The sequence below is a fragment of the Lagopus leucura genome, unplaced genomic scaffold, assembly GCF_019238085.1.
Source record: "Lagopus leucura isolate 7727_CA_CO unplaced genomic scaffold, USGS_WTPT01 Super-Scaffold_100004, whole genome shotgun sequence".
In the NCBI taxonomy this organism is placed as follows: domain Eukaryota; kingdom Metazoa; phylum Chordata; class Aves; order Galliformes; family Phasianidae; genus Lagopus; species Lagopus leucura.
In genome coordinates, this window is record NW_024962264.1 from 17,982,129 (window position 1) to 17,994,724 (window position 12,596).

The 12,596-nt window shown below is 41.1% G+C and overlaps 1 protein-coding gene across 1 annotated transcript; it reads right to left on the reverse strand.

Moving 5' to 3' along the window:
* Positions 1–166: 166 nt before the first annotated feature.
* On the reverse strand, positions 167–11,592 carry LOC122180311 (cytochrome P450 2U1). Its single transcript, XM_042871872.1, has 5 exons — positions 11,323–11,592; positions 8,146–8,778; positions 4,109–4,270; positions 2,951–3,118; positions 167–2,570 (listed from the first exon to the last, which is right to left on the reverse strand). Exons 1-5 carry the CDS (start codon positions 11,474–11,476, stop codon positions 2,392–2,394), a joined length of 1,296 nt encoding a protein of 431 aa, XP_042727806.1. The 5' UTR covers positions 11,477–11,592; the 3' UTR covers positions 167–2,391.
* Between the last annotated feature and the right edge of the window lie 1,004 nt (positions 11,593–12,596).

Consider the following 12,596-nt stretch of genomic DNA (forward strand, 5'->3'; position numbering starts at 1 on the left):
TCAGTGTTTTCAGCTTGTCATACTGTGGGTGTTTGATTATAGGTATTGCCAAGAAACTGCACTTCCAAAATACTATCTGCAGGAGGACAACTTTTAAAGGTGACATTTCACACTAAACTCAGCAGGCGAGATCAACACAAATATATGTAATTCCACATACTATGTGTTTATGTGAATTGTGTCTTCTTTGGAATCAGTTAAAAAATAAACAAAAAAAAAAAAAAAAAAAACACTAAAGTGCTTTTCAAATACGTCCTCAAGATTAAAAGGACAAACAGATAAATCATCAGTTGCACACCAACATCATTATATTGCTTAAAGAGGCTTCTTGACAGAAAGATAAACATTATCAGCACTTGATTCAGCTCTGCAATTAAGCATATATTATTTTAAGGATTTCCAGACAAAAATCCCAACTGTACACTGTTCACTGGAAAATGTAATGCTTATTAATGCAGTGCAGTCGGCTTTTAGTGCAAGTTCACTAGCATTGGTACCAAACTCAACTTCTTGTGCTACAGGGTTTTCAAAAATGTCATACAAAATAATAACAATAGCACAGTATGGACTAACCTATAGAGTCAAAAGCTAGCCTTAAGAAAAACTGGAAGGTCTCACAAAAGTGGTAGGGTACACAAGCAACCAACTGATCACTCAGAAATCATGGCACCATGTAATTTAAAACAGCTAGCAGAAAACCTTAATTGAAATCCAAAGTATTCTGCAGCCTTTGCCAGGCACTATTTGGCTGTTAAAGATTTGATTTAATGAGAGAGACAAGAATAGAGAGAATTTAAAGCTTAAGAGCTAATTTTTTTTTTTACAATTCAGGTTCAATTTCTGCTGGCAGAATTTTCAATTTCACTTTACAGTCCTGTGAACTTAGCATCTGGAGTACTGCTAGTATTTTCTAGACCTTCAATAAGGAGAAAAAATTTCTTAGAAGAGTACACATGTATTTATTTCATCTAATATAAAACTCTGCTTCAATCAAGAGATTGAAGGATGGTAAAGAACAGTTATATAAAGGATGACAGTTACACATCCCTCAAACATCAGACATTTGAAAACCTTTTAAATAAAAGGCAGTGAGACTAAGTGCCTCATTCTGAAATACCTAAAAACAGGCTTCCCTGACGCTCAGTTTGATGGTTGTAAACAGCACTAAAATTATACTTGAGGAAAGAATAAGGTTCTGATACAGTAATACTATGTGGACTACAGATCTTTTTACACCATGTAGAAGATAACAAAGAAACAGCCTCTCCAGTCAAACCTCAGCTATGTTAGATTCCTAATTTCCGTGCCTAAACTTTTAAGGCCACAGTACTATGTCGACATGTGTTTGATGTAAGATTCCAGTTTTCAAAGCCAAAAAGTTTGTGGCAGTACCGTCCACACTGCCTGCAAGGAAGAACCTTAGTGTAAGCCCTAGCTTCAGGATTATCCATGCAGATGTCTTCCTGATGAACAGGCTGGTCCTCTTGTCCAGGCTGCAGCTACAGAACAGACCATCACTTGTGACACAGGCAAAACAGGGAACAGTGTTTTCATCGATGTGTAGTCTTGGATACCTGCTTGGCACCGGAGTTCTGCTTTATGTTAGAGAAATTAGCTCTCATTTATATTTAGAAATAAATTATCTGTATTCAGAGGCTGTGCATTCCTTTCATATCCCCAGCTTAAGAACACAGTATATGCAACGATTTACTAGGCCTCCAAATGAACCTGGCATGTGTTTTTTAGAGTTGGTACCTGCATGTTTACAGGAAGCTCTGATAGTCAAGGACATCTGGATCCAGGAATAGAGACTGATTTGATCCAGCCTCCACCTGTAAGTTACTCACCAGACAGAATGCTTCAAGGTTATAAGAAGTATCATTTAGTTCTTTCAATAAGGTATTCATTGTTATTTGAACTCCATTACATTTGTGATGTTTCCTTGCACAGAAAATGCTATCAACTCTCTCTCATTCATTAATTCTTCTATAAGATTATGTCCTTCAGTCATTTGTTAAATTTCACATACAGCTTTCACCAAAATAACACTTAAAATTCACTATAGTATTAACAGACTGTTTTGGACCATTCTCACATAATTAACATTTGACAAACAAACAGTATTAGCTTAACAGACAGAGTAGTTAAGCCTAGCAAGTTTTAATATCAAATTTTAAACTATATTGTCAGTTCATTTGTGGAATGCAACAGCTGACAAAAAAAAAAAAAAAAGTTCTCCATCCAGAATTGCCAATGAATCTTTCTCATTGGTATGAAAGCCTATGCAGTTAGCGTATTTCTGGAAAGAAAGTAACAAAATAAGCTGGAAAGAAAATTAAGCTGGGTTTTTAAAGTGCAGTATTTCTTTGTTTGATTATTTGTGATGTTGTATCATCTCTTCAAAGCTATTATTTTGAATGGACAGGGAGCTAAAGTTAGACCAAACCTTCCCTCCATAGATGGTTTTGTAGCATTTTCAGGGTACAAAAAGGTAAAGCTTTGCATTAGACTTGCAAAAATTAAGAACAGCTCCATTTTTGCCAACTGCTCTCCCATGCACACACGTTTACCTAAAGAATAGTTAGAAAGAGATATATCAGTGCTTTTTATACCATTGATCCATTTGTTAACACACATGCAATTCCTATTCCAAATGCAGAATTGCTCCAGCTATGAGTAAGTTATGGGCTTCCAAACCTCTGGTCTCTGGTATTTGAGTCTGAGTTTTGCTCAGCTTTACTACTTGATATTAACAGTACTTATTCCATAGGAAAAGTATTATCAAAGCAGGAGTCATCATTTCTCATTTCCGCCTGGCAACTGCAGCTTTTAAGAACCCAACCCATTTTGCAAACCACCAAATGCAGTAATAAAACAAGTCCTGTGAGTCCTTTTAAATTTCATGCCTCTGAGGCCCTACACTTGATAAAACAGTATGTTGGAATCTTACCCATTCCAAAAGGAATGAATGCCTCTTTCTTAATAATCTGGCCATTTTCATCCAGAAATCTTGTTGGTTGAAAGTCGTCTGGGTTCTCCCAGATATTAGGATCTCTGTGTACCGACCACAAGTTGGGCACGATCACACTGCCCTTTGGAATAGTGTATCCCTGCAGCACTTCAAAAAAAAAAAAAAAAAGAAAGCACAAAGACAGAGGATCTGATAAACTGCTAGAAGCAAACACAGGAGACTTATTAAAAAAAGAAAACATCACAAAAAATGATACTGATCTGTAGCTGTGGGTTACAAATGTAGCAGGCACTTGAAGCAAAGGTGACCTGCGCTAGCCAGGCTGGGTCACCATCACACAGGCCAGAGCAGCTGGAAAGAAACCATGTTATGGCAAACAATAGTTCCCTGCAGGGAAAAGGCAGCTGAGAAGCTCCAAAGCCTCCTTCAGCATGCCAATACCACAGAAGCAGTCATTAGAAATGCACTCTGCTGAATGGAAATGCTGTGACCTAGCTTCCTCCCAATTCTCTGCTGTTACAGAACATCCATGCAGAGATGATGGAGGTAAGGAAGAGGCATGTATTTTGAACTGTATTCACTAAAGGGTTTTGAAGTTACTAGTGTCATTTAAGCTTGTTGCACCTTATTGTTCTGCAAGCCAAAACACTAAAAAATCAAATCAATTCAGAATTAGATTTGAAAGCCAAGTACTGCTACCTCTCATTGACTTAAATCAGTTCTCAGCTACAGACAACAAAAGGACTTTAGAAAATATATTTATTATTATTATTTCTGCTGATATGCCTTTTAAGTTTTAGCAAATCAGTTAATTGTAAGTGAATTTTTCAGATCTCTATGTCAGATGGCCAAAAGCAACTCCAGGTACAAAGGTATATCATGAATCACATCAGTCAACGTTAACTGACCCCCCAGAAAAGACATCTCTCTAAATTAGAGAGACATTCTGGACATCAGGTCAGGCATGCTGCTTACCTTAACAAATATCTCAAGCCCAGCCACTCTTTATACAAATGGCATTTTACATAATTGAGCTACAAGTTTTAATAGACAAATGAGGTTTCTGTAAATTCTCACCAGATGTCAGATGTCCCATCAGACCTTCATCCAAAAAAGAAACACTCTACAAATGCTTACCAGCAGTTTCTGAAGCCATTCGTGGGATAGAAAGGGGAACAACTGCAGTCATCCTTTGCACTTCCATAATGGTTGCCTCTGTGAAGGGCATTTGAGCCTTGTGGGTAAGAGAGGGAACTTTGTCACGACCTAGAACTGCTTCAATTTCTGCATGAACTTTTTCTATTCAAAGAGAGTGATTAAAAAAAAAAATAAATAAATACAATATGTGAGAAGGCATAATCTTAATTTCACTTATTTGTGCCTCGGTGTTTACATAGACTTATCAAAAATGACTACAATGCATGATCTAGCCAAAATAACTATGGCAGCAAAAGCCTAGAGAACAGTCTCGGTAACGAAGAAACCAAGTAGAATCTTGACAACTGTCCAGAGTAAAGCTACAGAGAGGACAGTGCTACTATGTTGGCTAAGCACAGGAAAAGTTCTGTTTCAGTTCCAAATGTAGTTGTAACCTTAGTTAACAGTTTAACTATACAGTAGCTTGAATAGTCAAAACATTAAGAGTTTGGCCTGTTTAAAAAAAAAAAAAAGAAGACAGCATAGACTGTACAACCCAGCTGGTCGCCTGTCCCTGCAAAAAGTCAGTTTTCAGAACTGGAAAAGGTGATGAAGAGAAGGGAAAGCTTTAACTGTGGTTGCTCTGGGTACTTCATTCTGGAGCAGGAATTCTGGTGCTGTTACTGCAGGCATTACAGCCATGCAACTCTTGCTTTGCTGTTTCCCACTTTCTCCTCACAGAACTTAAACTCAGCTATTTCTCATTTACCCAGGAAAGCATCAGACGTTCCATTGCATCACATGTTTGCCCACAGGAAAAACAGAAGTTATTGAGCTCATCTCCACTCTTACGAAAAACAGAAAGTTTCAGAACACTTGCTCCCCCTGTGGTCTCACTAAAGGCTCAGCATACAAGGAAGTCGATTAAGAGAAGTTTCAAAGACACAAGGTTTGTTGTGCCCTCGGACTGGACAATGCTGCCTTTTTTCCAGGTAACTCGGAATCTGGCTACAGAGCAATAGAAAATCCTGAGAGAAGATCTCAAAATCAACTTTTCATTAAAAAGAAAGTCCATTTTTCGTTTTTTACCCTTGATACCCTGAACATTTTGTGCTTGACATGCCTTTTCCAAGATTCCCTAGCACTGAACCAAGATTCTCACTGATTCTGTTTTCAGAGACAGAGGAGCAACCAGAAATACCATATGGGTAGTGATGAGTGAACGCCTGCTGCCACCTATTGGGATTGCTGGGGAAACAAAATCTCATGTAAAGAGCACAAGAAGAAATGGCTAAATGACGACGGGTCTGTCAAGAGTGTGGCCCATGAGTACCTGGTCTGTGGATTTTGTTACTTGTTTCATTATTATTTATTTTTTCACTGGCACATCATAGCCCTGCATACAGGTATGCACATTCACAAATGGGAATTAAAAAAAAAAAAAGAAAAAGAAAAATTAAGGAGATTGACTGTTTCATGCCAAATATGATGGATTTTATACCACTGTCCAAAAGTGGTATAAAACCACTGTCTTATCATACCACTGTCTTATCATGAACAACCCTTCTTAGGAGTTTGTGAAGATATGTGGAATTACACAGAGAGTAGCCAAAATGCTGCTAGCCATTCATTTCCTAAAACTATCTGCCTGCATTTACCACTGCTGCATTTTCTTGCATTCCCCTTAAGGGACAGGAGAAAAATCACTGGGGCGGGGGAAGGAGGGCAGAGAAGGAGAAAAAAAATAAGGTGCATATATTAATTCCCAAGCAAACAGGAGACGTAGGGAATGGGATATTAAAAGTAAGAGAATTATATTACATAGCCAAGGGATACATATGCTTCAGGGTACTGAGCTTAAACATATTGTTTAACAACAGCTATGGCATAAGGAGAAAGGTAATTGGAGAAAGGCAGTAGAAGTGGTAGAAAACAGAAGAGAAAAATAATTATCGCATGTTCACTAGCAGATAAGAGGGAAGGAGGATTCAAACAAACAAACAAACAACACACAGAACCTGCCCAGCTCTCTCGTGGAATTTAGAGCATATCTAATTCTTGTAACTACCTATCAAGTCCAGCAGTGATAACACACAACCATTAAATGATAGAAGGAGCCCATGCAATTTGTCCTCTGTGAACTCTGTCTTGTATATACTGAACTGATACCCTATTTTGCAATCTTTGTCCAACAACTTGTATTGACTTTGTACAATAAACTATGATCTTGACCTATTTAAAGAGATTACTGCAGAGAGGCACTGTAAACAAGTATCCATTGGCTAATTTGTAAAGCAGCTGCAGTACATGATAACTTCAAAATTTCAGGTATTTTATAAAAGTATTATATAAAGGTTTATATTGCACTTAGATAACTTGAGTTTTGCTCTTTGTTCTACGTTAGCAAGAAGCCTGGGCAAAGGGGAAGTTGTTCACTGTTACAAACTGAAGCAGAATTACCGAGTGGAATTTGTCCATTCTGCTGAGGTTTCAGTCTGTGTGTATCTAACAATCAGTTTAGCGGAAAGCGTTTACTGGGCAGGGCTTTGTGAGATGCTGCTAATAAGTTGATAAATCAGTTGCTTTATTTTGTTTAAATTCAACAAATTATATTTGATAAATAGGACCAAAAAAAAAAAAAAAAAAAAAAAAAGTTGCCTTTGCAATGACATGTACTGTAGCAAGACCCAGCATAAAAGATATTTAATCAAAATGAACTGTAGTTCTTTGGCAATGAAAACTTATCTCAAGAAATCCTGAAATACAACTCTAGCAAGTATGATTTTAATAGCATAACGTCTCCAGTACCACCAGTATTTTTTGTATTTGCAACAACACACCAGGCATTCTCTAGAATTCTGTCACAAATACGAACATGACTGCATCGCTGTCAAAAAAAAAAACGGGGTTGCAAGGAACATCTGGAGGTCATCTGATCCAAACCATTACCCATAGCCAAGTCACATTTCCAATCAGAGATAACTTGGAAGGTAGACCATACTGCTCACAGCCATAGCCCATCAGGTTTTATAAATTTTGTAACTCTAGAGGTTATCTGTTGCAGTCCTTGCTGTTTTCATAGAGGACAAAAGAAGCAGTATCTAATCAGAATTCTCTTGTAGATTCTCTCTGCTGCCTCCCTTCAATGCTTTCATTGCTCAGCTCCAAAAAGACTGCCTCCATCTCTTCAGCATCTTCTAATTATACAGTTGTATGCAGCAGGTTTCCCCTCCTTTCCCTATTACTGAATACTCCCAGTTCCTTCTGTGTCACCAAATGGGCCATGCACTCCATGCCCTGCCCACCTTGCTGGCCCTTTGATGGGCTTGCTCCAGCATTTCAGCGCTTCAGGATCCCAAAACACGACACAGAATTCCAAACACATTTTCCGGTGCCCCATAAAAGATAATAATAAATTCCTCTTCTTGAATACAGGTATGACATTCTCCTTCTCTTCCTCCCTGTCATCTGCAACCTACTCAGCAGTCATAACCATTTAGAAAGAAGTCTTTCAGAAACATCAGCTGCCTCCCTCAGATGTATCCCAGCTGTTCCCAAGGACTTGTGAAAGCCCAATTTGCCTAAGTGACCTCTAATTTGATCTCCCTCTACAATGGATTTTGCTTCACTGCTCCAGACTCCCCAGTAGGTTCAGGAGCCTCCTTACAACTGCACATCACTACATTGCTGCTGTAAGCCTGGAACTAAACAATTGCCAAAAAGAAAGAAAGAAACAAAACCAACCACCAAACCACTATGCCAAGGTTCCTTTGAGTTACTTGCAAAAGATGAAGTTGTCCCAAAACAGAAGAAATGCACAGACACAGCATAAAGGACAGTTGAGATAGTTAATACACAGCACTAACATAAAGATCATCGTAGTAGGGTGGGATAGAAAAAGATGTCTTATTACATACCAGCCTTTCAAATTGCACATAGATACGTAGCAGCACTCCTAATGACTTCAATAGAGTTTCTGATTGCTCTCAATTCTGAAAATCCAAGCGGAGTTTGCAAAACACCAAGAATAGTCTTACCTTGTACTTCTGGGTAGAGGGACATGTAGAGCAGGCACCACAATATCGTGTTGGAAGTAGTGTCTGTGCCTGCAATGAACAGGTCTCCAATGATAAAAAACAGGTAGTCTTCATTAAAACTGCTCTCCTTGTTGTTCTTCTCTTCTTCTGCGTGGAGGAAGTACATATCAATGAAGTCCCTGGGATTTGCTGCATCCAGCGTATCCCTGTGCTGTGCAATTATTTTCTTTAGAAAAGCAGTAATATCTAACTCTGTTTTTCTAAGCTCCCTGAAAGGCCCGAAGGGAAGGTAGTACAGCCACGGGCAGATGTTGACCAGGATCATAGAGCTGTGCACACTTAGCTCCAGTGCACGGGCCATGTTCTTCAGCATCGTCTTGAACTCAACATCTTCGTAATTGAAACGCCTGCCAAAGGCCATGGAGCAGATAACATTGGACACTGCATTGCGGATAATCGGAAACGGACTGAACGAATCCTTTCCATGCTTCAGCATTTCTTCCTTTATGAACTTCAGCTCCTCAATGATCTTAGGCTCTAAGCTATGTCTTCCTACTCCAAAATGCCGCAGTGTTGCAAGAGAGAATTTCCTCTGCTGCTTCCACACAGGGCCATAAGGTGCAAAAATAACACCTGGAAGGGAAAAGAAACAAAGCTGTTCTGTTTTCAAGTGGAAAGAGGAGAAACAGTTACACAGGCCTGCAAACCGTAAGTCAAAAGAGGGGGAAAAGATACACAGCAACTGTCCCAAGCATTGGTTTTGGAGCCAGAGGAGGAAGAACTTCAGTGTCCTGAGATGCGAAGGTGCAAATTCTTTGAGCAAGACAGAATGTGTGATATTAAAATACCAATTCTTTCCTTTTCTGTTCTGCTGATTTCCCACTGTTTGTGTGCACACAGTCCTACTGTAAGTATTGTTTTTACTTACAAAGGATACATGTGCTGCAAACAAACGCACAAAGTGAAGACAGATCCAGAGCCATGTGGCAACAACCTGATTTGCATCTCTGCATTTCAGTGCCTCTGGGCACATGTTCTGCAAGATAACATCACTATGAAATAAAGCTCAGTTCCTCAGCTTCATAGAAATATTGTTCACTTACAAACAGAAACATCCCTGCTGTACAACCAAAATAAACTCTTTCTAATACTCCATGGTTAACCTGAGAGTATTTAAAGCCATCAAAACAAGGGCCAGTGCTGCTTTCATTCTCCTAATATTGTGTCATCATCATTTCTGCCTGGAAATAGAAAGTTACTTTATAAAAGCAACATCAATTCTTCTATCAAATCAAATTTAAACTCAATGCTGAGTTTAAATGGAAGAGGTCACAAAAAATTGGCAACAGAAAAATGCACCATTTTTCTACATTCAACATCACCTAGATTTCTCTTAAGACTTCATGTACGTAGCCCCAGTAAACAAGTAAGAAATCTATGGATAGAAATCTGCAGGTACAGGACTGCAGACGTCCTTAAGTGTCTGCAGTCCCAGAAGCATAAACAGTTCAATGTAACATAAAGCTGGTAATCTTTGCAGCCAGATTTTCTGATTACATTATCTATTCTATTCACATTATCAGACTGAAAAAATAATGAAAATTCAAAGACATGACCTAGTTTTGAAAGTCCTAAACAGAATAAGCAGAGCATTATCATGAGTCAGCACAAGCTGACCATCGGCTGAACTTCACTTTCTCTGCACTAAACCGTTATCTATTCTCTAGCACTTTTAAAACAGAACCAAAACTTTTCAGATCCTCTCTTTTTAAAGCAACATTTCCTATTAGTGCTCCTGCCATCAAGGAGACACAGGGGTGTGTGAAATAAGAGGCTTATTGAGGGGCTGCATTTGGCTGACAGCCAATAAACTGAGTTTGCAGGCAGACCTGTGAATATCTTGTAACAAAGCAATGCTTTATCACTATTTCTATCCCATAAGAAGCATCCTCAATATGGATACACGTACCCAATCTCTTCTGCCACTCGGATAATTAGTTTCAGGATCCAGATAACCTCACAGAAGAAAACTGTGTCATTATCTCAGATGTAACAAAGTCTCTCCTAATCAAGGCAACAAACCTCTCCCTGCATTACCAGAGCCTTTCCAGCAGTCAAGCACAGAAGCTGCACAGCACGACTTCAGAGGACCTGAAACCTCTCACTACTGCAGAACAGCAAGAACTGATTTGCAAATTGGAAAAGTGTAACAAAGGAGAGAAGCAGATTATAGAGAAAGAGGAGGGTACAGACTAAAAGATAACTAATCTGCCAAACCTAACAATGGCAAGCAGCAACAATGGAAGAGCAGTCAACTGTTTTTGCAGATAATCGCTGCACAGACTGAAAATTCAAGGTACTTGGCACAGGTAAATGTAGTATAAAAATGAATTTGAATAAAATAAAATAACAAATTGTGAAGCATCAGGAACCCAGAATTATCAGGGCCTCATGCTCATTAAAGACAGCAAATTTCTGTTCCCTGACAATTAAAACCCTTCCAATGCAACCAACAAAGCAAAAAACACACATACAAGCAAACGAAAACTCCCTTTTTACATGAAAAGTTCAAATAAAGCAAGTTCTGCCCAAGGTTATTCCCCCACCCCCTTAATTTCTCACTGTTTGGTTTAGTGCTGCTGTAATACTGGCAGGACTGACAAACAGGATTCACGACAGAAAACATTCAACTTCTGCCTTGCTCCATGTCCATGTCTAGAAGAGCACAGGACAGGACTACAAGTGCTGACATACACTTAGCCTCCATCCTTTTTTGCTATGCAGCCTTTGAAATGCAGTTATTTGCCATTTGGAGGCTTCTGCTTGCTCTCCTCCAAACACAATAATTTATTTGCATCTTACAGAACACAGCTGACATAAGCACTTCTCTTTCACGTTATACTCATAGAGAGTAACAGTAAAGTTTAAAATAAATCATTTCTCTTAGATTTTTTTCTTGCCTTACTATTTTCTTCCAAAATTATTATTTTTTTTTTAAAATGCATTTGCTCCTTTTGTGACGTACCCCCTGTCTAATAATTTTAATGTGAGATTGGAACGAGATTGCGAACGCAGCTTTCGCCCTTTTCTCCCCCAGGCCGCGCAGAGCAGGGCTGCCGGCGAACCTCGGCCCGCAGGCGCCAGGCGCGGAGCCCCCCAGCCCCTCCCGGCCCTTACCCTTATTGTGGGTGATCATGAGGACGATGGGGACGGAGGGCCGGTCGCTGAACACCTCCGCCTTCTGCACCAGCGCCTCCCGCACCGCCCCGAAGGTGTTGAGGACGATGAAGGGCCGGCTGCCCACGAAGAGCCGGAAGATGCCGCCGTACATCTTGGTGAGGCCGGTGAGGAAGACGTGGGGGGAGAAGACGGGGGAGCCGCGACCGCTGCCCCACACCTCCAGCACCCACCTCCGCAGCAGCGGCGGCGGCAGCAGGGCGAAGGCGAAGTTGCCCACTAACGGCCAGGGCGCGGGGCCCGGCGGCAGCCCCGGCGGCGTCCGCGGCCGCAGCAGCCAGTAGCAGCCCAGCCAGCACGCGGCCGCCAGCAGCAGCTCGGTGGCGGTGGGGGCTCGCAGAAGCCACTCGCCGCCCGCCGCCATCCTCTCAGGTGGTTGCGCTGGCCCGTGCCCGCCCCCCCCTCCCCTCGGCGCGTAGCGGATTAAGATGGCGGGGGCGGGCGGGCCGCGGGAGGCGGGCGGGAGGCGAGGCCTGAGGCGGGCTGAACCCCCCCCCCCCCCACCCCCTCTCCGTGTCCCAGACCTCGTGCGCCGCTGGGCGTGGGCAGAAACAGGCGCAGTCTGCTGGTGGCAGCTCAGGAGTGTTCTTGGTGAGTGCCTACAACCCTTCAGATCTCCGCCCAGGAGAACTCCCCATCGAAACGTAGCTCGGCACCGGGAGCCTCAGGTGCTACACGAGGCTACCGCGCGCTCCTCGAGGCAGGTGCTGCAGCACCGGGCACTGAGCGACGGTGGCTGGCCCTGAGTAAAGAGGCTCTTTCGAGGTTTTCAAGGGACTCAATCGACTGTTTAAGGAAATAGAAGGACAAGTGGCTCTTAACATAATAGCTGGACTACAATGAAAAGGTTTTATTGCAACTAAGTGTACAGAAATTAAACGAATTTTAGACACACGTAAAGCTTCCAGTGGTCAAGGTCTGTTTTCCCCCAAGCAATTAAGGCAACTATGCAATCTCTTTCATCTAATATAAACAGCAAGCGGATCTTTCACTACCGCTGAAACAAAGCAGAAACTAAGATCCCATGGAAATCACCTTAAAGCAGAACAGAATGCAGATTTATTTTGTCCATATTGGGCAGAAATTCAGAGGTTCAATTACCATGTTCACAAAAGAGGCACCTATTAGAAAAAACAGCATGAGAATGTGAAAATTTAGCTGAACAAAAGAAAATCTGAGTCTCAAGGGCAGTTTTACATTCTGCAGTCTGTCCA

Excerpts from the sequence above, each read along its gene's own strand:
- LOC122180311 (XM_042871872.1), bottom strand. The coding sequence starts at position 11,476 with ATGTACGGCGGCATCTTCCGGCTCTTCGTGGGCAGCCGGCCCTTCATC. Across the intron at positions 8,779-11,322 it reads CATGATCACCCACAATAAGG|GTGTTATTTTTGCACCTTAT; the intron begins GTAAGGGCCGGG and ends TTTCCCTTCCAG. Across the intron at positions 2,571-2,950 it reads ATTCATTCCTTTTGGAATGG|GTAAACGTGTGTGCATGGGA; the intron begins GTAAGATTCCAA and ends ACTATTCTTTAG.